This window comes from Mytilus galloprovincialis, chromosome 2 (assembly GCF_965363235.1).
Source record: "Mytilus galloprovincialis chromosome 2, xbMytGall1.hap1.1, whole genome shotgun sequence".
NCBI lineage: Eukaryota > Metazoa > Mollusca > Bivalvia > Mytilida > Mytilidae > Mytilus > Mytilus galloprovincialis.
The window spans coordinates 845515-872803 of record NC_134839.1 but is presented as its reverse complement, the minus strand read 5'-3'; the positions used below and the strand labels follow the sequence as shown (position 1 = coordinate 872803).

The 27289-nt window shown below is 33.3% G+C and overlaps 1 protein-coding gene across 3 annotated transcripts; it reads left to right on the top strand.

Annotated features, from left to right (window-relative positions):
- The first annotated feature begins 13209 nt into the window (after positions 1 to 13209).
- On the top strand, positions 13210 to 21103 carry LOC143062638 (uncharacterized). Of its 3 annotated transcripts, none has more exons than XM_076234321.1 (3): positions 13210 to 13309; positions 16641 to 16828; positions 19374 to 21103. In XM_076234321.1, the coding sequence occupies exons 2-3, from the start codon at positions 16645 to 16647 to the stop codon at positions 20960 to 20962; spliced, it is 1773 nt and encodes a 590-aa protein (XP_076090436.1). In that variant the 5' UTR covers positions 13210 to 13309; positions 16641 to 16644; the 3' UTR covers positions 20963 to 21103. The 3 variants fall into 3 exon arrangements, with proteins under 3 accessions (XP_076090436.1, XP_076090435.1, XP_076090433.1); XM_076234320.1 differs by lacking the exon at positions 13210 to 13309 and adding an exon at positions 13371 to 13632 and having other exon boundaries at positions 16641 to 16816; XM_076234318.1 differs by lacking the exon at positions 13210 to 13309 and adding an exon at positions 13371 to 13632.
- Positions 21104 to 27289: the final 6186 nt, after the last annotated feature.

The following is a 27289-nucleotide window of genomic DNA, read 5'->3' as shown; positions in this document are numbered from 1 at the left end:
ATATGATTTTTAAAGTGAAGCCGGACATTAACAATACAAAGTCGTCAAGGTATAGACCCCGTTGGTATAAGACCAATTCCAAGCAAACACATAGAAACTCTAATTTTGACAATAAGATATACTTGAATTGTCCTGGACCTCACTTCTGTGATTGGTATATGTCAATGGAAATCTTCTCTGAATACGGGACAAACATGTTAGTAGTGGTAGACCCCAATGTCCAATGATTTTCAATTGATACCGAATATTGACTATAAAAAAATGCTAACATTCCAATTTTCAATAACAGTTAACAGAAAATACATTATCGCAATAACAGATAACAAAAAAACTATAAAAGCCCAATAACAGCTAACAAAGAATAAGACAATAACAGCTAACAGCAAATATATTTTCAAAATAACAGATAACAAAGAATTAAATTGCCCCATAACAGCATAACAGTTAAACCCCTTGCCCCCCTCTATAAAAATTAGTTTTAGATAAAACAGTAGAGTTTGTCAACACAATTTTGGGTCTACAAGATTATTTACAGGGGTAATTAATATTCGTATGCACTAATTATGATTTTAACTACTAAGTACTTTGTTATATCACTTAGTATATATTTAATTGAGTACATAAGTAGTATAATACTTGTTACATGTTACATTCCCACGACTGACAGCCATTTGCAAGTTAAGCATATAAAAGATGGGTATTGCAGCCAAATGCTTTTTAAATTGGCACTGGCTACGGTTACATGGAAATGTAACAATAATAAAAATATTATTGTTACTTTGGAGACTAATTGCCGGAATGCAAAGTTGGGTAAGGAACCGATTAATTACGAATGTAACAATAATTATTCAGGCTACGTTTACAATTGCGTTATTGTTACATGAAAAACAGCAATGTACGCTAGATATATTATTAAACTTAAATCTTCTATATAGTTTTGTTGCTTAATTCATTCATTCTACTAAATAATACTTGTTATAATAATAATTAATAAATATTATTATTCAACAAATGGTGTTTAAATAGTTTTAGGTATTAATGGATTTGATGTTCTTAAAGATATTACTTCATATTAGTAGTACCAAAGGCGAAAAATATAGTTCAATGGTTTGTTGTTGAAAACTCGGGCTGAGAAAACTGTTCACTTTTAATTATGTTTTAAGTATTTAACTGCACACCTACTCGTATTACTGTCATTATACTTTGAACAAAAGATGAAGAGATTCCTATTACCAATTTTGTTTGGGTGAAAAATTTAAAGCTTGCATGGGATGCGTTTGAAACGACACTGAAACAATATCAAGACACAAATTTCATACAGCTGTACAAACGCACTTACCAAAAATTGATACATCAAAAGCAAAGTTTGCTAACTGTGAACTAACACTGTGAACTTCTGTATACATGTATAAAATTGAGAATGGAAATGGGGAATGTGTCAAAGCGACAACAACCCGAACATAGAGCAGACAACAGCCGAAGGTCACCAATGGGTCTTCAATGTAGCGAGAAACTCCCGCACCCGTCGGTGGCCCTTCAGCTGGCCCCTAAACAAATATGTATACTAGTTCAGTGATAATGGACGTCATACTAAACTCCGAATTATACACAAGAAACTAACATTAAAAAATCATACAAGACTAACAAAGGCCATGCAAATGCTCCTGACTTGAGAAAGGCGCAAAATTGCGGCGGGGTCAGTAAACATGTTTATGAGATCTCAATCTAATTAAAAACCGATCTCTCATCGCTCCTGTTTCTGATATGTCACGTGGGAGATCTAACGAAACCGGCTTTGAGGTCAGATGTGAGTGAACTAAAAGTTATGAATTTATAAAGATATGCAAATGATTTGACGACCTATTAATAAGCCAATCAAAAAAGTTTATGAATTATTTTGACTGACGATTTCGTCGTAAATAAAATGAGTTGCATCCCTTTGCCTTACGTTAAACTTCCAAGATCGTGGAAGACTCAATTTCATTGGTCGAAAAAGACACACCTACGAGGTCACTCACATGTGACCTCAAAGCGGGTTTCGTTAGATCTCCCACGCGACATATCAGAAACAGGAGCGATGAGAGATCGGTTTTTAATTAGATTGATGAGATCTCAACCCTTCCCTATACCTCTAGCCAATGTAGAAAAAACAAACGCACAACACTACGCATAGTAAAACTCACATATCCAACTAAGTTAGACATCACGTGACTTTTGTGACGTATAATAGCCGCCATTTTGTATTATATTTCCCCATATAAAATGCATATATGCTTCAATAAAGTTTAATTTTCTCATAAACCTGATCCGTTTTCTTACTTTTGCAAATCAATCCTTGATATTCAAACATATTTCTATCAAACAATGTTGGTCCTAACAGTTTAATTTTTGATTAAATTCGGTCAAATCGACATCGTAAAACATGCACTTTTTCTCGTCATTTCTCCGTTGACTCAATGCTAAATTACTGATACCCATGTCTACTTTTACAACAAATAAAGAAATTCTGTAAATAAAACACAAACTTTGCAAATCGATCAAGTATATTCAAACATACAGCTGGCGAAAAATACTACTTAAAACAGTTTAATTTCAGGACAAATTCGGTCAAACATCGATTTAAAAAAGGGAATTTTCCGAGATTTTTCAAAATGGCGGCTGAAGTATCATATGGAAATGTTGCATCAAATCAATGATTTCTATAGTAAGACTTTCCTGGATTATATCTAATTTTTCATAAAGAATCTCTGATGTTTCTGTTATTTTCCTTTAGTGATATTTCGATATCATTGATTTCAAAATTTCTTATTAAAAAAAAATATTTTAAGTGTGACACGGGAACATTTATTTTGACAGATATTCATCCAGGAGATACTATTACCAGAAAATAGTTTACAATATCTATAATAAAAAAAATTCTCTTCAATTTTTAAAAATGTTTTTCAAGTTTTCTGTATATTTTATTTTTCTTTAGAAATATATTATACATTCCTTTTAGAACAAAAAACAAATTTCATCTTAAGAGAAAAAAAAAACGATGTCCAATTATAATAGATAAATATTCTATACCTTTACATTCCTAGACCGAACAGGTGAAATCTTACATGGGTTAAATGTTACATCATACTGTTACTGTTACTGGTATGTTCCTCCTATCTAAGGAGCACTCCCGAAGGATAAGAATATGAATATTTACATGTATATGAATATTTACAGGGACCTGTTAGTAGCACCATTACCCATATATAAAAGTCATCACTCTATACACACGTTTTATGCCCTGATTACTAACGACACATTCTCAATATATACAATGTCTTTCACTTTAGATTGTCATTCTGATGTTAAGCATAATGCTCTTGTATATTTGATAAATTTGCAATCCAATCAAGCCTTGGTCTGATTTAATAAAGTTCGTTTTATATGAAGACTGTAGCATAATGTTCTTGTAATAGCTTCAATATCTTTACAGATTGATTTCTTCAGTTTGAATAGTTCTTTAAACTTTGTTGCTGATGGATTAAGAATAAATAGTACAAGCAATCCTTGTTCCTCTACTCTGTTGAATGTTCCAACTGGTGTGTTGTTCTTCAAGTAGGATTTAAGAACCGACAAATGTTTATCTCTCTCTATCTTTAATGCAGTACATGTTATCAGAAAGTGGTGGGTATCTTCACGGCTAGTTTCACATAGCAGGCACTTGTCACTTTCTCGACCTCTTGTGAATTTTTCTCTGTCTGATTGTAATGTGTAAGTTCTTGTGATTAACCTTGCTTTAATTTCGGCTTTTTTCACTTCGATAGTTGTATTTGGTACTAGCTGCCAGATTTGATGAGGCTTTCCAATAGGCTGTTGATTTATTTCAAGATATTGCATAGTGGTTTTATTTTCTTTCTCTACTAACCACTGTTTTTCCCAATGCATGTTTATTGCCTTTTTTACAGTCCTTTTCCAAATCTCTTTTGTTGGTTTATTGTTCATTATTTCTTGTGCCTTTGGTAGGCCATATTTATCCAAAATTTCTTTAAATCTATTTATAAAGTTGTTACTATTTGGTGGTGACATGCATAGTTGCCTTTCTATGATCATAAATTCGATGCTAGCACTATCCTGAATAATGCCTCCGAAAAAAGTAAGGACAAGACGATCGATAGTTGACTGTATTGGCTCCACCCCAAGCATAACATATGTGGCGGCGTTTGCTGTTCTGTTTGGCAATCCCTGAATTTGTCTACAGACCTGTTGTTGGAGTCTTTCAAGCTTTAAAATGTCAGTTTTTGTATAATTCATGATCTCTATACCATACAAGCATCTTGGAATTGCATATGTTTGCCATACTTTCAGTGCTACTATAGGTGACATTCCTTTTCGTGCGTGAAGGCCTGGACCTAACATTGCATATACAGTTTTCCTTGCGGTTTTCAACCTATCCTCGATATTCAGCTTATTTTTGGAGTCTCTGACTAGTCCTAGATGTTTTGTTTCTGTCTTTTGATCTATAATGTCATTTCCAAGTTGAACAGAGAAGTTTTCACATTTTGTTGTTAATGGTACTAAATCAGACTTATTTGGATTTATTGTCACAAGATCTCTCTTTGTGCTATCATGTACAATATCTAATAGTGCTTGAATCTCATGTTGATTACTAGCTAACAGCGCTATATCGTCTGCGCAAGTCTACGACGCTTATGTTGCCTATTTTTGCTCCTATATCAGCCCGATCCAAAGCATCTAATATGTTGTTGTTGTATCTTTTGTAGAGTATCGTGGAGAGTTTGGCTCCTTGTCTTACCCCTTGTCTCTGAATAAATTGATCTGACATAGTATTATCCCATTTCACTTTAACTGCTACGTTTTTGTACATATTTCTAAGCAAAATCCAAATGTTGCCAGTTATGCCGTCATGGTAGAGTTTATTGAAGAGAATCTCATGGTCTAATTTGTCAAATGCTTTCTGAGCATCTAATGTCAGGAGGACAAGTTGTGCAAGTATTTCTTTGTAGAAATCTGCACTTTGGGTAACAATAAAGGCTGCATTGAGTGACGATGATTTTTCAGTATTCTGATTCGTTGTCAGTGTTGTGGCTTCTGTACAGATCTTCAAAGTAGTTTTTCCAACCTTCCAGTATATCTTCAGGTTCTGCCTGTTCTTTTGCATTAAAAATCATAACATCTGTATTCACTTTCTTGACACCCCTTTGATTTTGTATAAGCTGATGAAATAGCTTGTTGTCGTTTTGGGAAGCCATCATAATCTGCTCTATGAAGGTGTTTTTCCTAGATGCATTAGCCCTTCGTTGTGCACTTCTTAATAGACGTTTGGCTTTTGTCATTTCCTGCTTTTTCTCGATGTTTTGTCCATCCAACTTCCATTCATAAAAAACTTTTTTGGAGTGTTTTGAAGCCTGACTTATTTCTTCATTCCAAATACCATTTCCAATTGCTTTTGATGTTACTTGTTTCCTGTAGTTTGGTATTGAATCTTTTCCTGCCGTATGCAATATGTTTGTTAATTTTTCTATTTCTTCAGCTGATGAACTAAGATTTTGAATATTAATTTCATCAAGGTTTTTTAGAATAGAGGCCTGATAACTGTTTTTGTCACACCTTTTCCAGTTTGGCCTTTTAATCACTTTAGTTGTTTTTCTCTTTGTTCTTACTACCTCTGCCTGTATAGTTGCATATACGATTGTATGGTCTGAGACATTAAGCGGTTCCATATCTAAGATTTCCACTTTATATTCTAGCGTTCGGAAGTTGCTCTTGTGCAAAAAATAGTCTATCTGAGATTTGTACAGGCCATTATGATGGTAGAAAGTGTTTTTGTTTGGAAAATTTTCTACTAGTAGCAATTGGTTTTCATCTTTAAATTTTCTGAAGGTTGAATCTCTTGCTCCGTTATTCCTAACAAGGGAAGCATTCATATCTCCACATATTAAGATATCATAGTCTTTCTGGTATTTGTCTATTATTTCTTCAAGTTGACATAAGTTGTCTTTATATTGTTCATCACTATTTTTGTTCTCTGACGGCATATAGTTATTGATTATACATAAGGGTCTCTCCTTAATATTAAAAAGTAAAACTGTTGTCCTTTCATTTCCATCTGGCATAAATTTAATAGCATGATCCAGATCATTTCTCCAAAACACTGCGACTCCCCCATAACCTCTATTTTTGATAAAAATTTCTGTGTCTGCTCTGTCGTCTACAGACTTTGCCTCTACGTTATGAAAAGATGAGAAATCTTTTAATTTATCCTTTTCGAAAGTATATAGCCAGTGCTCCTGTATGCATAAAATGTCGCATCTTTTTAGCACTTGATTCACGTAAAGCTGATTTGAGATTGCATTTTGTACGTTAAGTGTTCCTATAACGATCTCCTTTTCGTCCCTTTGTTTGTGGAGGCTCGGCCGTGTTCTAAAAAATGCTCCCTGTTATTTTGACTGTTTCCTGCATTTGATTTACTGTTTTCAGGAGATTTCTCGGTCTCTTCATGTTTATGTTGAGTTGTGTTTTTGTCTATCCTCGCTGAAAGTGTTTGCCTTGTTTCATTGTGTACATCAGTAGTTGGTGCTCTCTGTTTACTATTTTTGTTAGCTTTTTCTCTAGGAACCTTCTGGTTGATCTCTTTAGACAAACTATTGTGGTCATCACTTTTATTTTGTTGAATGTTATTGCATGGTTGAAGCATTTTGTCATTGGTGCTATTTCTTGCTATTTGGGTGGGGTGCCCTAAATGGTTTACATGATGCTTTGCTATGGATGCAGGATTTTGTACCTGTTGTCTGGTATAGTAGGCATATTGTTGTTCGTTGTTTTTCTCATGCATTCGTCGGTTTATATTGTGTTGGGGTAACACAGGTGTGATTGTCTGATGTGTTGTTACTGGAGCCGATGGTCTGATGAATCCAGGCTGTACGTATGGTGGAGGCCTTATGACTTGGTTATACAATGCTTGTGGTAGTATGTTGGTATATCCTGGTGTCCTCAGATTTTGCCAGTAGCCGTGCATATTTTGCATAGTAGGTGGTGCATTTGCATAGTTCAGTGTTTGTTGTACTGGAGGTGCCCAGGGGGCATTTGTATAGTTCGGTGTTTGTTGAACTGGAGGATGTTGTCCATATCCTTGAGAAAGTGTACTAATTTTTGTTTTAAGTTCATTTATCTCTATAAGGTGTTTCATGTTGAGCTCGTTGACGTGAAGTCTATGTTGCATCTCTATGTCCATGATATTTAATTTATTAGAGACAGTATCTTCCAGCTTTTGCATTCTATAGTTCATGCTATGCATTTGTTCGTCGTTGTATGGTTGAATCAGATTTGTCCTTTCCTCAGCTGTGGAGATGCACCTTTTCTTATGGAGTATATTTATAGTATTTGAAAAGTCTTTATTTTGTTCTTCAAGTATAATTATTCTTGCCTTAAATGCTGCAATCTGTTCGTCTTGTTGATTGGCATCCTTTTTCTTGGCCTTTTTTGCTCTTACTTTCTGTGAAGCTTGTGCATTTGGACTTTGTTGTAAGTCACCTATAATTCTAGGTTCTTGTACTGTTGGTGTGTGCTGCACGAGAACAGTTTTAACAATTTTTTCATCACTTTTCTTGCTATTTACTTTTGGAGTTTCAATAATAGTTGATTTTGCAGATGTTTCATCATTCAATATGCTTATATCTTTTTGACGCTCATGAGTTGTCTTTAAGTCCTTTGCGCATGCATGATCTGCGTCATCTTGTTCTTGAATATTATCTGAACTGACGGGATTTGTTTCTATGTTGGTATCCTCTTCATAATTGTCAATTGAGAGATCTAGTGGTGTATATGTTCCTTCTCTGTCCATATCCATATCAGGCATAAACATACTATTTTCTTTGCAATCCAGATCCAGATTGTCACATAATACACATTTGTATACCATGTTTTCGTTGCTTGTTTGTTTCAAAAATTGCGTATTTGATAGGTTTGAGCATTCTTTATGGATCCACATATTACATGTACTACATTCTATGGAGTCACCGTCGATTACATTCTTTTCACAAATAGGACAGAGGATATGCGATGTATTTGCATTGACACTGTTGTTTGGTGATTCATCATATATGGCTACAATGTAACCATCTGTTGTCTGAGGAGTATTGATTTCCTTTCGGCTCTCTTTTTTGGTCTTCTTATTTGGACTCATTGACATATTGGGCCTTTCATTCTTACTGCAGATTTCTACTTTAGATCTACATGTATCTATGTTCTCAATGACAGACTCACATAACTCCATAATTTTAGAGTTCATTTCATCTACCCCATCCATTTTGATTGTTTTGATAATTTGTGGGAGATCATGTTCTATAAATGCTTGGTAAGATCGGCCATTAATGTCCATCTTGCTTGTGGTGTTGAACATGTTAATTCTATATTGCTGTCTTCTGTCTCCACTATTTTTACATTTTATAGACAGAGATTCTTCAACAATAGCTTTTCTCAGAGCTTTACTATCTGTAGTGCTAGTTTTATCTGTCCTAGTATATGATTTTGTTGTACTACTATCATAATATTCATATATTGCTTGTTTGTATATTTCATAAGCAGCTGGACTATACGTCATAACAAGTGTGCCTCGTTTTAATTGAATTTCGACGTTAAAGTGTCTTTTAGTTGCTTCCACTTTTTTAAACAATGCTTTTCTTTCATTTAATCTGTAGTTCATATTCATTTCAGACTTACTTGGTGTATAAACCTCTCTTGGAGTGACTCTCCTAGCTGGTTTCGTCAAGGCGATGGAGGCCGCCATCTTTATTTCTATCACTTCCGGTGGTAAAAACTCAAAATTTTCTTTTTTGGATAAATACAAATCACTAGTGTCTCACCTGACACCACCACAATTCACCCTGCTATTAGTAACAATCTGTGTTAAGTGTTTGGTATAGCGCGGAAAAACCACACTGACCAATGAGGGTATACTCTAAAGCGGAAAACTGGCAGTATAGTATAGCGCGGAAAAACCACACTGACTAAGGCTGCGAGTAGTCTGAAGCCCAACTGAACCAGTATAGCGCGGAAAAACCACACTGACCAGTCAGAGGGGTGGAGGAGTAACTGGTAATAACCTGGTGAATTATGTTTGTGCCAGATAGATGACCAGAGCTGATGATTTGATATTAATATATATATAGCTGTACTACTGTATATCAGTACGCAATAATACAATTAGAAATAAAAAGACAAGGTACGGAGACGGTTAAGATACAGAGTGAATTTTATGTAAATCTCCTTGTAGATATTTAAGTTATGGTTATTAATTATAGGACAGATTACAGATCTAGAATTAAGTGGCTCTGTCAAGAAAGTTACAATGTACTTCTTTAAAATTGTTATCTACTTACTAAAAATGTCTTTTAACTGAGGAAAAAACTTTTAAAATAAAATGAAATCTTTCTCTATTTTTAACAAGTGGATCTGATTAAAATTAATAGTGAATATAAATATACTGCACCAAATTAAAAGACAAGCAATATCAGAATTAAAGGACAGACAGTATCAAAATACAAGTACTTTAAGAAGGTTACAATGTACTTCTTTTATATTTATTATGTACTTAAATCCAAATAAAAAACAAGTAAATGAGAGCTGTCTCTAGATCTAAAATTTGGGTATATCTAAAAATAACAGTGGAGATAAAATACAATGCAGCAAATTAAAAGACAACCTAGATGACAGTTAAAATGACAAACAATATGAGAATACAAAGAAAATAAAAGTATAAAATTGATATAACCTTACACTGAAGTTATAACACAGACACTGCAGATGTATCGTAGTCAAATATTGTGATTAAAATCTAAAATAATAATAAATGTCAGATTATAACATGTGATATATTGCAACGAAACCTATTGATTAAAATCTAAAAATGAGAAAAAGTCGTCTATAACCTGTATATGTATTGATTTATATCTCTCTACAGCTGTATTGAGTTATCTTTTATTTAGTCCAGCAGTCATGGAAGATTTGCACTACAAGCTTTTTTAACCAGACTTTGGCCAGAACTGGGTCAGGGTGTATTCCGTCTGGATAAAGAGCAACGTTGAAGTATTTTCGTTGTTTCTTTCCCTTGTGGTTTGCTGTTTTACAATTTGAGGTTCTATACAAGTCGTAGGAGAAATCCGGGGAGTGTGTGCCAAGAGAGGAGTTGATGTTTTTGACTTAAAATAACTTGCTGTTCGAGTAGATGATCTTGTTCCAGAAATGTTGAAGGGTTTTTGTGATTTTGTTTTGAATTCCAGTTGACAATCGAATAAAATGGCGTTTCCAGAAAGGTGAGTTTACAATTTGGGTATTTAGCAAATAATTGAATTATCTCTTTGTATGTTGTCGTGACTTGGTCTACTGTTTCTTGAGATTTTGTAGATGATAGGCAGATGTATCTCGTACTGCGATCAAATGACGTAAGATTGCAAGTGCCGACCCAAATGTACAGCCAAATATCTCCAATGAGTTGAATTTCTGTTTCCAGATTTGTTTTTAACCAGTCAATAGCCTCATGTACTTTCCTACCTCTCTTGCACCACCAGATGATGTTACTCTGGTCTTTGTGAATGAACTGTTGTTGAAGTCTGACGCCTTTACTATCTGCTAGTATGACGGGTCTAAGAGTCCTTTTTCCTGTAGGTCCCTCAATATGCTTATTTCCAAACTTGGTTAATTTTATCAACGACATAAACCCAACAATAGTTTTAATACAGATAATACACACAGAGAGGAAAAAGATTTCAAATGTTTCAAAAAAAAAATGTACAGATTTATGCCTCACTTAAATGCACAGGATAATAACTATATACCTATAGTCGGTGTAGCGCGGGAAAACCACACTGACCAACTGAGGAATTAAACAATGACTGGGGGAAAAAAAAATTTAAAATTACAAGATGGTAATTATATTAAATAACTTTTAACAAGTTGACAAGAATGAAAGGCTACACACCTGTACTAATAGACAACTACACCCTAGTTAAAATGAGAATACAGTTTCTCTTTATTCAATTTAAAGTACAATGGCAGTATAAATAACAGATGAGAGTGTTAAGTGTCAAGTTAAAATGCCGGTATTATCTTTTTTAATAACCTTCAATAAATTTAACAAATTTACCAGTAAAAATGTAAAATCCTGTCTAGACCAATTTAGTTAAGTGAAAAGGACAAAAGAAAATAAAAAAGAAACAAAAACAAAGACAAGATGTCTTCCCCTTATCAAACAAAGATGGCTACTTGCCGGGAAAATATGAGACTAAATATCTGGATTTGACAGATTTCTCGGGTTTATCAGGGATTTAAAATTGTGTATGATACAAAGGGACTAAATGTGTATGTGTAGGGATGATTGTGCTATACAAAGGTTTCGAAAACCAAGTGAAAATGCAGAAATGTTGCAAAAATTTCAGCTGAGCTCAAACAGTGCGTCCTTCTTCTCGGCCTCACTTTCGAAGATCGAACATTGTGACATAAATATACTATATTGTCAGGTAGACGTGCAAACCAAAAGCAACCAGGTGACATTCAACATCCTGTCAGTGTGTATACATGTATTACCAGAGTTTAAATTTTGTGATATACAAAAGTTTTCATAAATGTACAAATAAATATATTCTCCTTTCCGTGTCAAATCAGAAGAAGTATGGTTCATAATAAACTTTAGGAGAATATTAATATTATGAAAATTTCTTTAAAAAAAATATTTTTGCTTAAAAGGCATTCAAATATTTATATGTTTCTATAATTATTTCAAAGAAATATTCTGATTCAAATTTTAATTAAAATGAATTTCGATCATTGAATATGATTTTATTGTTATTTATTTTTTAATTCAATATTTGAAGCTAAAACCAGGCAATGAATCGATATAAAGTTTAAATTGTGTAAAAAAAAAAGAGTTATTGTATACATTCCAGCAGAGACGCATGATACGATTGATCTGGTTTTAACAATATTGTATACCCTATAATATCTATCGACAGAGTTATCGGTCCTGAATAGGACTGATATAGTTGGGTATGGTTTAAGAGATGTCCGAGTCCGATTTCAGAATACATGGAGGACGTACTATCAAAAAATCAAAAAATTGTATGTTATACTTGTAATAATGTATTGTAAATATAAGATAATGTCTTCAACTTTTATTATTTAGTACATATTATACTAGTCCCATCGAACATTGCTGTTTTTCATGTAACAATAACGCAATGTAACCGTAGCCTCAATAATATACAATTATTGACTTTTGATGAGGTTGATACAATGATTTATCAACCCCAGAGATGTGATATTCACCAAGGCCAACGGCCGAGGTGAATATCACATCTGGGGTTGATAAATCATTGTATCAACTGATATCAAAAGTCAACAATTGCTTTATTATATGACTCTTTAGTTCTCAGTGTCATTTTCATATTTTTAGATTGTGAAATATATCCTTGGTTAGATGGTATTTTGCCTAGACTGTTTTTATTTTATGCTTGGGTTTGATTTTTATGCATATTTAATTCTGCACAATTAAAACTAGAAGAATATTGTATCATTTCAATTTTTAAAGAACAAAACATGAACAATATTGAATACAACAGAATAAAAAACTAGATACATGTACATGTACGCTAGAATCTGTTGATCGGCGAGTATTTTTAGAATCCTTTTCTATCAAAATCTTCTTAATTTCCTCATTATTTAACGATGGAAAGCGTTTTTCAGTAGCTACTTCTGCTGCTCCAGCCATACTTTGTTGCCGGAAACATGTAACTGTCGTCTGTTAGATCGAAACGATTTTATGTCGAGAGCGCTGATTGGTTGATATTTATTCGGTCGTCCAATTAAAAACCATTTTATTTATACATCCCTTAAATAGCTAACAAGAATTCCCCGTTTCTATATTTAGGTACACGGACGCTGTTCCAAATCTTATATTAACCTCTCGTGATTTTTGACGCGGTGAATATAATGTTTTATCAAAGAGGATTTCCTATGCTTTTAGCCAATGAGAAAACAGAAAATTTATAGTCATATAATAATTATTGTTACATTCGTAATTAATCGGTTCCTTATCCAACCATGCATTCCGGCATTTAGTTCCCAATGTAACAATAATATTTTTATTATTGTTACATTTCCATGTAACCGTAGCCAGTGCCTTTTAAATTCCCTTTCATGATTTGGAAAAGGGTTGGGGCGAGTAGGTCAGTGGAATGAGTTGTCTTGCTTACTTCTGAACTTTCATCTGTTTTGTTTACCTTTGTCGATATATATATGGTGCGGAATGTTAAATAAGGTACGAATTTAAACGGTACGAAATGATAGTATAGGGTACGAAATAAACTCCATAACTTAAACTAATATATAACCAAGGACCGAAATGGACGTGAAAGCAGCAAAGTTATTGGAGTCAACCTCAAGTGTTTCACACAGTACTCTCTCAGTAGTACCAAACACTTCTTTATGTGTTTCTTGTTCCCAAGTTGAGCCCAAAAAGTGTACCATTTTATCAAACAGTGGGTTTAAAGGTTCTGCATTTGAAGTTTGTTGTCAATTTTACGAGACCGATTTCTACTGCAAAGATAACCATGGTTGTTACGTATGTCAACATTGTAAATGGTATGTTATATTTATATACATATTTTTTCAGGAAGTTGTACATTTTGTAAGTTATGGCCTTTAAGAATTGGTTCAGATCTGTTACATCAGGGGCGGATCCAGGATTTTTCAGTTAGGGAGGGGGGGGGGGGGCGCTAACTTAAATTTTCGCCAAGCGGAACGAGTCGATAAAAATTTTTGAGGTATTGTTATCGAAATTATTGAAATATTCTTCTAGAGAGGGTGCAATGTAGATATCTTGCCAAGCGTGGGGAGAAATAAATATTTTGCGGTAAAATTAGCGAGTAAGTAAAGTCTCAAGCTACAATGTAAACCCGCATAAATCAGCCCCTGACAATAATCTGCAATCACCAAAATTAACAAGAAATCTGCAAGCTTCTATTCATCTACTCAATAATAGCTCACCAACCAATATAAGATTTTGAAAACAAAAATTTCTACTTTTGCCAGCGATTTTTAATTGTCTTTTCTTAATTTTTCTTTTCTCCTGAGGTGTGTCAAACTTTTTATATACATTTTTACCGCAAACCAGTAAAATCAGAATCTTCTTGCGAAGAGATGTTTATTTTCGTGGGATCCTATGTAATACGGAAGTATATGGGTTGGAGCCTTGACCGCTTATGCATGCTTCGGCAAACTTGACAGGCTGAAAGTGAGAAAAATATATATTGATATCATACAGAGATATTAAATAATGATACAAATTAATAAACTAACCTTTCTCTGAAACCAGTATCCCTATCTTTCATTAAGAAAGAATTTAAACAGGACTGTTTTCATGGCCATGCCATGATGAAATAACCAAACCAACCATGGGTAGGGCACTTTTGACTACTTCGTGGGAAAGTGAGGTACAATGTAGGGGTGTTTTTGAACTTCGAATATCAAAGAAATTCTTGTAAAATCCGCAACTACCCTGTCACAATTCTTTTACTTGAACTGCTGAAAGCTTATGATATTTTTTCACCAAACGCAGTACCGTGTTTGACACCTTTCTTTGCAGTATAATATATTTAAATAAACCGTAGGTCATAGAAAGATATAAGAAGATGTGGTGTGAGTGCCAATGAGACAACTCTCCATCCTAATAACAATTTAAAAAATGTAAACCATTATAGGTCAATGTATGGCCTTCAACACAGAGCCTTGGCTCACACCGAACAGTTTATTAGTAATCAGGTTGATTCTGTTAAACTTACTGTTTTATATACTTCTTTGATTGTTAAACAATGTTAAAACAGATGCAATGCGACGAAATTACTATTCGTCTTCTGTTCAGATACTTAATTGAGCTGAGGACAACCCATGCTTTGCAAATTTTAGGGGGGCACACGCCCACCACTCCCCGCCTAAATCCGCCCCTGTACATATATGTGCAAGGTTTATGACCCCTTCTGTGGCCTGTCAATTACAAAATTTCAAGCTGCAATTATAGTATCAACAAAGAAAAGATAATGAATAATACAGATTGACCATTTTGTACATATATCAAGTGACAACTTAGTCCAAAGCATTATTATTGATAGTTTAATTGTATTTAGTTGAGAAAAAGAATTTGGTGAAAGTAAAACATGTAAAACCAAGATTTTTGTAGAAAATTCACAGGCTTTAATACATGTAATACAGAGATTTTTGTTATAAATTTTAAACATTGATTACTCACTTGTTTTCCTGTGATGAGCTAGCATTTATTGTTTACAAAAAGTCGTAAACAACCTTTAAATTCCAAAACACTGCGTGCTGAGTCACTTAAGTTGAGCACACCCTAAAAGGTGTACTTAGATGGGTCCATATTTATATTTGTTATAACCCATATCTAAATTTATAAACTTGTTGTAAGGAATCATTGCTAGCACTGCACATTTGTGTCTCCAAGACACAACAATATCTAAAAAAAAGTCTCACATTGACTTTGATATAATACAGTTACTTCAGAGTGGAGTGCGGGTGCGTCACTTAGTCTAGTTTATGTTTATGTCTCCAAGGAATAGATTACCTTAGCCGTATTTGGCACAACTTTTTGGAATTTTGCATCCTCAATGCTCTTCAACCTTGTACTTGTTTGGCTTTATAACTATTTTGATATGAGCATCACTGATCAGCTGATGAGTCTTATGTAGACGAAACATGCGTCTGGTGTACTAAATTATAATCCTGGTACTTTTGATAACTATTATGTTTGTTTTGTAAAAATTACAGGCATGACAGGAATTTATGCGTTTAAATTTTAACTTCTGTGACATTATTTTTTTGTGGTCTAGAGAATATTGAAATAAACCATAGTCCTCTAGTTTCTGTAATAAACTCCAGGAAAGGGCAATTATCATTGACAGAATGTTCAGCTTAGCACAATCCCTACAACATCTTGTTACAGAAACTGGTAAAAGTTAAAACATATGAAATTAAGGAGATGTGTTATGACTTCCAATGAGACAACTATCCACCAAATTTCAAATGAAGTGGATGTAAGCAAAATATTTATAGACAACCATAGAGCCTCCAATAACATGAATAATGAGAAAACACAATGTCGTATACTAGAAGTTACATGTAGCTTTAAAGAAAAAATCACAAAATGAAAATATAAACACATGAAACAATGCAATTGAAAAAAAACTAACGCCTCATTTGAAATTTCTAAACAAGTTGAAAACCAAATATTACAGACATGAACCAAAGACAACTACTGACATATTGAAAATGAAGTATAGTTTTATTATACTGTAAACCGGGAAATTTTGTGGCAGCTTTATTTTCCAATTTACAAATACAATCTGAATTTTTGCATGTTATGAATTTTGTTTCCTTGACATTTTTGTGGTTGTTTAATTTTGACGTTTCAATTCTTACTGCTGATAAAGCTAAAATAAAACTGCTGTGAAAATTTCACAATTTACAATAATAATACATTCAGTATATATATGTCGCATTCTTTATGAACTGTGAAATAAGTCTGTCCTTTTGACTAACAAGAATTATGGATAGGAAATCTTCTTATTATCATTCAGGTCAATGGAAAGGGGTCTTCAGCTATATGCAAAAGCAGACGATTTAACAAAAAAGATAAAATCCAAATCACAGCAGTTACAAGAAAATGTATCAACAAAGAGGTTATGTTCGTTAGTACAAGCACCAGCAAAACGACACAAATCAGCTATGCATCATGATCATTACAATCATACAGGTACATGTACAGGTAAACCTTTTTATAGTTTGATTGTATGGATATTTATCTAAGGCCAAAGAAAAATATATGTGTGCCATTTTGTGTGGTTCACCAGTTAGCTGACTGACCTTGTTTAAACCCCCCGACCATGCCGACCCTAGAACTTTTTTTTTTGATTTCTAGAAAAAATAAATTTTCAAATGATTAAATTTTGAGGATTGTGAATTAAAGGATACTACAAAATTAACTAAAAAGGTAACATGACTGTTTATTTACAACCAAACACATGTAAAATGGTGAACTTCCATGCCAGTAGGGGCGTTTATAAGACTGGAAACAATTTCGGTAAACACACAATTTTTTTATGGATTTTGACAATCACATGAATCAAAAGTAAAAATTTGGAAAAAAAATTAAAAAATTTGCCTACTTACCTACCAACCCTACTTTTTAAAAGTACGGTACTGGAACCACACATATTTTTATTTGGTCTAACATAAGGTAACATCAACTTTATAAGATGGTTATTTGAAGTTCTTGTTCTTGAATAAACCAGTTATTTTACCATCAGAAGGACGGGTACTGGAAAATACAAGCATACAGTCTTTTGAGCTAAAATGTGCATTCTCCACATTCAGGTGAAATATACTAACTTTTTTTCATTTTCAATTGATAAATATCCTTTTTTTAGTCTTACCGGTACCTAGACATGCCAGAGGAACATGTAAGAACAAAGCATATACATGATATATGTATTCAATCTGAAATTTTGTTAAGGGATACCAGAAATCAATCACTTTGTAAATTATGTAATGCATGGGATATTAAAAACAAATTATAAAAAAATATTCCAAAATTTGATGTTGCCTCTGAAGTTTTAATCAAGTACTTGAAAACACAAATAAAATACATAATAAATTTTATATTTTACATTTGTGAGCTAAGGGATTTGATTCATTAAACAAGGGGGGATTTTCCAGTTACCCTACTACAACAACTCTAAAATGCTTTTCACAATTCTCATGAAACTTTTGTTAAAATATCTTGATGTATTAGCTCCCTTTTGAATTTCATAAATTTGTAATATGACATTGAGAAGTAATTGAACTTTATTCTTTGAAAATATGAAGGGCATATCATGTGCTGATGGCACAGCTGTTTATTTTTATTTTTCTTAGTTTGTTTGGTGTATTTATGTTATTTGTATTTTGAAGTATGTTTAACATATGTCATATCAAAAGTGCAGATTTTATTATGAACAGTAATCTTAAGCATGTTAGGAATTTGTTAGGTTTTGCATGACTTGTGTCACAATTGAAATTTGAAATTTTTAAGAGATAAAGCTATTTAACAGGAATGAGAAGTATTATATGATTTATCCAATTTAAAAAATATGGGTTAGTTTACTCAAGTCTTCTGCACGTTTTACAGTCAACATACAAAAATATCATACTGTGGAACCAATTTTATAAATACCATGTAATTACAGTAACAAACATATATTTGTTTTCTAAATCATTAAATGTTAGTAATATTTCTATCCAAAATGAAAATACTGTTGATCAGGGTTTATCCACTATATTATATATATATATATATTTACAATGTATATACTTAGAAAGTGCCTACCACTGAGTTTTGTTTGGCTCATTTAATTCAGAATTTTGCTGAATTGCAGGCCTTCAATTATACAGAATTAAAAAATTAAAGAATGAACATATCATACAAATTAAGAATTCCTCAAAAACATTAAACTCACATATTTTTGTGTGTGGATTTAATGACTACTCAATGGACACTGTATCAATTCATTTATTGATTGATTGATGTTTGCTTAATGTCTAGTGGCAAATATTTTATGCATTTTAATGACGAAACAACAGAAACACTGAAGTGCAAAAAAAAAAAAAATGACAATGCAACACACACAGAAACGAAATGATTAAACACATCAAACGAACGGACAACAACTGCCATATTCCTGACTTGGTACAGGCATTTTCTAATGTAGAAAATGGTGGATTGAACCTGGTTTTATAGCACTTAACCTCTCACTTATTTATATGACAGTCCCATCAAATTCCATTATATTGACAATGATGTGTGAACAAAACAGACATAATGGGTAAAATTGGCAAAATAGGGGTCCAACCCAAATATTAGTATCCACTAGAAATAGAGTTCTATAAAAGAAAAAAAAAAATAGCGAATCTCTTGTATATGAAAATACACTGAAAAGAGACATGAGGTAAACATCAATGAAACACTGATCCAAAATCTCAATGAAATTAAGATAATTTTATAAGCAAAAAATTAATATCTTCACTTGAATAGAGGAATAGGACATCTCACTGGAGATACTAATAGATAAATAAATATTTACAGACTTATTTATTAGTTTACATATTATTTTCTACTAAAACATGGAGAAGCCTTTTGTCATCTTAGACTTCTTATTAACAGAAAGCTTCCCATATCTTTACCGAAAATGTTAACACACTGAATTAAGAATGCAGAAAGTGTTTAATGTGATTATGTGATTTGTTATTGTATGTTTTATCCCTGTATCTTGCAGATAATGTAGCATCCAATTGTACACCTAATATGAAAGTTAAGATCGTTCAACATGAAAATGCAGATAGGAGTATTGAACAGAATAGTGGTCAGACAGGGAACCAAAAAGTCAGCAATAATTACACAGTTGAAAATGTTGATATTCAGTCAAGTGAAAACAGTATAAAGTTCTCGTTCAAAGTAATGCCCCCTTTCATGCCTGGTGCATATCAGACAAATCAGAAGTCAAATGTGGCATGTCAGACAGACAGCAAGGCACATATTACACTGAGTCAAGGATGTCAAACAAACAATAGATTTATTTTTAAAGGATGCCAAACAGACAATACAATAAACTTTATGAATGATACTCAAATCACAAACTATTTTAAAACAAGGAATTCTAGGGGACAATTGATACATTATCGTTCAATTAACATTAAAAAATGTCATGCTCCTGTTGTAAACATCCTTGCAAATGGAAATGCCAAAAAAGCTGTTGAATCATTATTCCACCACGAGGACCAGGGTGTGAGATACAATGTTGTACAAGGTTTAAAACAAGTTGTAAAAATACATTGTAGAAACTATTGTAAAAAAGAAGAAACCCTTTTGAAAATGCAACCGGACTCAAAATCTGTTTTACAAAAATTTGATTTTGAGAAGTTAGCGGATGAACTGAAAAAAGAAGTACCTATTTTATGGTCTGTTTTAAAAGCAGCTTCAAACCGTAAAGAGGATAATGATAAATTGAATGATGTAAGAATGTCAATGGCTGTGGCTATAATTCTTCACGCAAAATGTCAATCAATTAATTTTCTTCAACAAATCCTAGGAATGTATCTTTACAAAAAGTATAACCTCAAGAAAAGAGGTTTTAGAATCCTTTCTCATTTAGGTTTGACTGTATCCTACAGTACTTTAAATAAAAACCGTAAAAGATTGAGTAAAGATACTTTACAAGAGATGGTCAACATTTCTGATAAGCTTCTTGGTGAGGAAACTAAAAATGAAGAACTTGAAAAAGAAAAAGATAGTAATGATTTCATGGAAGATGAAAGGTATATAGAAAGACCTAAATTCAGAGAGGTTGTGGAAGAACAACCAAAATTCATCTTTATTGACAAACAAAGCCTTTATACTGAAGAAATAAATCCATTAAAGGTAATTGAAAAAGAGGCTTTGGACATTAACAAAGAAAATGTATATACTCAAGATCATAACATGATTTCTACAGGAGCCGACTTAACATTGGACGAAAGTTTCAGCCATGCAGCAACCAATCATAACTGGTTGTTGCCTGAAGGAGGAAAAGGTCATTATCTAGAACCTAACAACGATAGCAGAAAAATTAAGCAAACACCAGAAGATATGGACAGTATGTTTACAGAAGCTGCAAAAGAATCTAAATCGGAAAGTGAAGATACTACCATTCATAAAGTTTACATTGCTTGCCCTGTGTCACAAAATGAACTTACTGATGAAGAACTTGGAGACATGATAACACATGATAACATAGAATTTGATGAAGTTGATATTGATCAGACTGAAACCATTCATCAAGATCAAAAAAATAATAATTGGGATCATGGTTATAGTTCATATTGTTAAACCACCATAACCATAATTGAAAAGTTGATAAACTAACTGCTTTTATCCATTGTTTAATGCTAATTTTATTTGGTGACCACTTGTTCACTATTCATAAACAAATATTAAATATTTAGATATAGGTGCAATTGCACACATTTATTCTGAGTATAATCTTGTCTTATATAGATATAGGAAGATGTGGTATGAGTGCCAATGAGACAACTCTTCATCCAAGTAAACTGAATTTATAAAAGTAATCCATTATAGGTGTTGGTTCGGCCGTCAACATGGAGCCTTGGCTCAAACCAAGGACAGGTCAGCTTTAACAAAGTTATCTACTAATATCCATTATCTCTCAAAAGACTATATTTAAAAAAAAGGAAATGTGGGGTACATGCCAATGATTGTTAGGTTATTTAAAACAAATCAGGGTTACAAACCAAAACAGGTGGAAACCATGAACTATAAACAACAGAAAAACTAAAGTGTAACAAAAACAATCGACAATGCAACACACAAAGAAAAAACTTTAAGATAACAACTGCCATTTTCCTGACTTTGTACAGGACATTTTAAGAAAAAAAAATATAGGTTGTACCTGGGTTAGTGGTTAGCCAAACCTTGCGCTTTTATGGCAATGTAATAATCTTCAAACACAGTCATGTTGTATTGAAGACCCATTGGTAGCCTTCGGCTCTATGGTCGAGTTATTGTCTCTTTGACACATTCCCCATTTCCATTCTCGATTTTATAAGTTCTTCTAAAAGAGGAACGAAAGATAGCAAAGGGACAGTCAAACTCATAAATCGAAAATAAACCGACAACGCCATGGCTAAAAATGATAAAAAAAACAAACAGACAAACAATAGTGCACATGACACAACATAGAAAACTAGAAAGTAACACGAACCCCAAAAACTAGGGGTGATCTCAGGTGCTTCAGAAGGGTAAGCAGATCCTGCTCCACATGTGGCACCCGCGTCGTGTTGCTTATGTGATAACAAATCCGGTAAATAGTATAATTTGGTAGGTAACATTCATGAAAGGTAAGGGGATTGTAGTAACGACGTAAGGAACATATCCGACATCATTTGTGAAACGGTTATTCCATAACGGTCAACCAACTCGTGATGGCGTCCGTAAAATTTACGAAGGGATGATTTCATCTTCACCGTTTGGAACTCTTGGTTTAATAGCTTCCTTGTGAGCAGCAACCCTCTATCAAGAAAATCATGATAGGAAATGCAAGCACGGGAATATCGTATCAATTGGGAGATATATACCCCGTATGCAGGTGCTGCTGGAATGTTGCTACTAAGAAATGGAAAGTTCACTATTGGAAAGCTGAAATCATCTCTTTTCTAAAAGACATTTTGGATTTTGATGACTCTGAACTGTCTCTTTTTGCAATGCGAAGCCAATGGATGCAATACCTGTAGAGTTTTAATAATATAGTCTCAATTCACTAGCAACTTCACTAAAACATGTAAAATGTCATATTTTAGCAGAAAGTACGATGTTCAGAACTGTAAATCTATAAATTTCGTCTATGGATTAGAGTGTAACCTTTGTAGAATGGTATACTTCGGTGAAATTAAAGGAAGGCTAAACAAACGTATGTGCGGCCATAGATCAGACATCAACCACAATGCAAGCGACTTTCTCTACCAACATTTTATCCAGCCTGATCATTCAATTTTTCTATGCATGTTCTTATCTTCGAAAACATATACCACAAGACTAGAAATCCTCAACTTGCAACGCCTCTCCGTAAACAAACAGAAGACTACTGGATTCGACTATTTGGAACTGCGACACCATATGGTTGCAATGACAAAATTGATGGTATAGGTATATCCATCTGGTCCTTCCTGTAACTAGGTGAATGTGATGGATATTTTCATCTCAACTCCTGGACATGAATATCTCTACCATAGATGTAATACCCAGTGTGGGTATGACATCTATGTGTCTACTATGACTTGCTTTCATTTATAATAAAGCCATTAGGTGTTCATCACATTCGCACGAATCTATTCATTACCACTGTCAAAACTTCATTCTCTGTTCAATTTATGTTTGGAAACCACTGTTACAATCCCTCATTCAAACCAATACAAACTTACTATCATTTCGGATATTGCAAGTCACAGACCTTTCAAAACATTACTTCGCGTTGGAAAAGATGAAATAGAGAAAAGATCATTTCTTTAACTTCCCGCCAATTTATCAGTAATTTCTTGTACCTTTAAGGTTCATCATAACCTTTTGGCTAAAATGGCCGTATTTACACCCCAAATTTTACTCTGAGTAAAGACTAACCTATACACCTGCAACAGTTTTAAGAGATGGCAGGAACTAGATATATAAATTTTAAATGCATTTTATGTTTCAGAAAATTATAAACTTTTCTAGATTTTGATATCCATTTTTTTTCGTTCCTGCAGAAGGTGCAAAAATTAACTAAGTAGTGAAAACGATTGAGAAGCTCCCCTCATATAATCAATGTTGTGAGTAGTATTGATTTAAATGGACAATAGATGGACAATAGACACCTGTAAACAATAAGTGATTTAACAGGTTTAAACTGTGTAACTGAGTGGACCGTATCAAATGAAACTCGGGTGTTTGTTTATTTTGCAGACTGGAAAAAAATGAACATCAAAATCTAGGTAAGTTTTTAATTTTCTGAAACGTAGACTTCATATAACTTTTATATATCTAGTTCCTGCCATGCCTTAAAACTTTCCTGGATGTACCAGTTTGTCTACATACTCATAGTAATTTTGGAGGTGTAAACACGGCCATATTTTTCAATTCCTTATGATGAACCTTAACAAACCAATTTCAAATAAAATTTTAAATTACAAACACGTGTTGCAGAATGTCAATATTGACGACCTCAAGTCCAAACCTCCTGATTGCAACTGTGCTTGTTCTCCATTCATATATAATCCGGATGACCACGGTATAACCGATGATTTCAACATTGTCAATAACACTTCCCTGCGAAATGTGTTGTCAAAAATTCTGAAATATCTTGAGCCTAAATCCATCAATTGAAACACAACTTCAATATGCTGATGGATTCAGTGGAGGATTATGCAAGACAATACTAGTAGGTTAGATGCGAGAAAGAAGACGTAGATACTCTTTCTGAATGGATTAAGGCTATGAGGTCGTTGATACAAATCAGAATTAAGAAACTGAATGGGTCTATATAAAACCCATGCAACGTCAATCTTTAAAGACCCAAATGTTGCGAAACATTCCTTCTTAAGAAAATGCCTGTATCAAATCCGGAATATGGCAGTTGCTATCCATTAGTTTGATGTGTTTGGGGTTTTGATTTTGCGATTTGATAAGGTATTTTCCGTTTTGAATTTTCCTCTGAGTTCAGTATTTTTTTTGAATTAACTTTTTGTCCTTACTCCATGACAAATACGTTTTTCTCAACAGATAAAACCCCAAAAAATTATGTGTGTGTGTGTAAATCACAGTAAATTTTACAAAAATTGCTTGATAAATGAATTAGGTAATGACAATTCACTTGGGAACTCAAAATATACCCTCACGACACTTACTGAAGAGAATATCCTGGATAATAATTGGTCTGTTCTATGTTCCTTTGGAATGTCAATCAAAGATGAAGATCTAGATCTTCCATCACTGTGTTCCAACTAAATAAGTGTGGGTACAAAGAACCGTATATTGCTGGGTCTTCCAAGTGCTAAACGAAACCTCTTTCGTAATTGGTATCATCAATTTTATCAGCAATCAAAGCCGGACTTCAAAGTTTTCGTGAAACTGCCCATTCTATATAATGTGTCGTGAATCAAATGTGAATACTAAAATATTCAAAAGTAAAATTACAAAAAAAAAACTGAACTCCGACAAAATTCATAACGAACAGTCCCTAATCAAATGGCAAAATCAAAAGGTCAAATACATTAAACGAATGGATAACAACTGTCATATTCTTATAGACAACATACAAACTATCTTGCAATGCTATTAAAACATTTGACTTTTCTACACTTTACACAACTCAACTTTTCTCAACTTTTCCCCATTCCAAACTAAAAAAAAAATGGATAAAATGGTATTGCGTTATTTAAAGGGCCAACGCAGATACAAGTATCTGGTCTTAGGAGGGATAAATCTTACTTTGTAAAAAAATCACTGTGATTCAAAGAAAAATTCTCTAAAAATGACATGGTCGAGATGCTTGATTTCTAGAGTGACCGCATATATGTTACGTTTGGAAGACGTGTCATTCAGCAAACTCGGCATTCCTATGGGAACAAACTGTGCTCCTCTTCTTGTCGACTTGTTTCGTTATTCTTATAATGTTGACTTCAGAAAGGAACTTCATAAGGAGGAAAATAAGTTAGCAGTTTCCTTTAACTTTACTTTCTATTATATATACAGTCCTATTTTCTTTATATATCTAGTGCCCATTTAGCGCAATATTCTCTTATTTTTCTCGTAAAATACCCCTTTTCAGGACAGCTATAAATTTAATTTGACTACAAGACTAAAATCTTTTTAGAAAATCAAAATAATTGTGAAAACACATGAATGTTTTTGAATATTAAAAATCAGAAAGCATTCATAGTTAAACTATAACGTTTAAGTTTCAACATGTTAGACGATATAGCACTAAGCACTAAAAGTATACAGGCACCCTCAAAACCGACTTATTCAATTGTAAATGTCTATAGTCGATTATTTTCATCTATGACCTATAATATTTACAGGGAATATAAAGTGTACATCGATTGATCATGAATAAGTTGTATGACTTTGTTACATTCATTATTAAAGGTTGCATACAAAACTCAAATATATGCAAAATATTTCTTGTATATGTTATCTTTCACTAATTAACCTTCTTCTAGATAATTAAAATGGATAGTTTTTTATGCATGTATCGCTGCATGAAGTTTGCTGGGACTTTGTGCGTTAAACTGGACAATTGTGTATAGAATCTTGCAAGTTTGAACATGTTGAACTAATGCATCGACGACAATTGGCAATTCTACATTGTTTTTATTATGACAATAAATTTATTGTCACACATCTATCATTCAAATGTAACTTACATTAATTTTGATATGAGCGTCACTGATGAGTCTTGTGTAGACGAAACGCGCGTCTGGCGTACTAAATTATAATCCTGATACCTTTGATAACTATTTACAGTAAATCTTCAATGAAATACAACTGAAAATGCTAAACCAAGACGAATTTCTTACGATATTTAAATCATGTTTCTTCGTATATTTTTACAGAAGCCATCACGAGTTGGTTGAACGTTATGGTATAACCGTTTCGTTTCACAGGTGATATCGGATATGTTCCTTACGTCGTAACTACACTCCACTTCCCTTTTCATTAATGTGACCTACCGAATTAGACTATTTACCGGGTTTATAATAACATACGCAACACGACGGGTGCCACATATGGATCATGATCTGCTTACTCTTCCAGAGCACATGAGAGCATCCCCAGTCTTTGATGGGGTTCGTGTTGCTTAGTCTTTAGTTTTCTATGTTGTGTCATTGTACTATTATTTGTCTGTTTGTCTTTTTAATTTATAGCCATTGCGTTGTCAGCTTATTTTCGATCTATGAGTTTGACTGTCCCTCTAGTATCTTTCGCCCCTCTCTTGTATAAAATAAAAAAAGAACAGAAAACCACCAGTTGTTGTCACGGTCAATAAATAATAAAAACACAAAAAAATTGAACTACGAGGAAAATTCAATAATCAAATGGCAGAATCAAAAGCTCAAACACATCAAACGAATAGATAATCATAAATTCACCATATGAACCGTTTTGTTTTGTTGATTTTAGGGGAGAGTTGGGGCCTTCGAATATGTTATACTTTTCCAAAAAGTATAAACACAAAAATACTGAACTCCGAGGAAAATTTAAAAAGGAAAGTCCCAAAATCAAATGGCAAAATCAAAAGTTCAAACACATCAAACGAATGGATAACAACTGCCATGTTCCTAACTTGGTACATGCATTTTATTATGTAAAAAAAGTGGATTGAACCTGGTTTTATAGCTAGCTAAACCTCTCACTTGTATGACAGTTGCATCAAATTCCATTATATTGTCAACGATGCGTGAACAAAACAAACAGACCCATTCTGTAGGTGCCTGTCCCAAGTAATTCAGTGAATGTCATTTGTTGCTGTATATTCTATTTGTATTTTGATTATTATTTTGTACATAAGTCAAGGCGTTGGTTTTCCCTTCTGAATTGTTCACATTTGTCGTTTTTGGACCTTATATCGTTGACTATGCGTTATGGATTCTACCCATTTTTAAA

What these genes read in the sequence shown, in the direction of transcription:
- LOC143062638 (XM_076234318.1), top strand. Translation starts at nt 13,394, where the DNA reads ATGGACGTGAAAGCAGCAAAGTTATTGGAGTCAACCTCAAGTGTTTCA. An exon ending in GTATGTCAACATTGTAAATG is followed by an intron (nt 13,633 to 16,640) that starts GTATGTTATATT and finishes ATTATCATTCAG; the next exon opens with GTCAATGGAAAGGGGTCTTC. An exon ending in TCATACAGGTACATGTACAG is followed by an intron (nt 16,829 to 19,373) that starts GTAAACCTTTTT and finishes TGTATCTTGCAG; the next exon opens with ATAATGTAGCATCCAATTGT.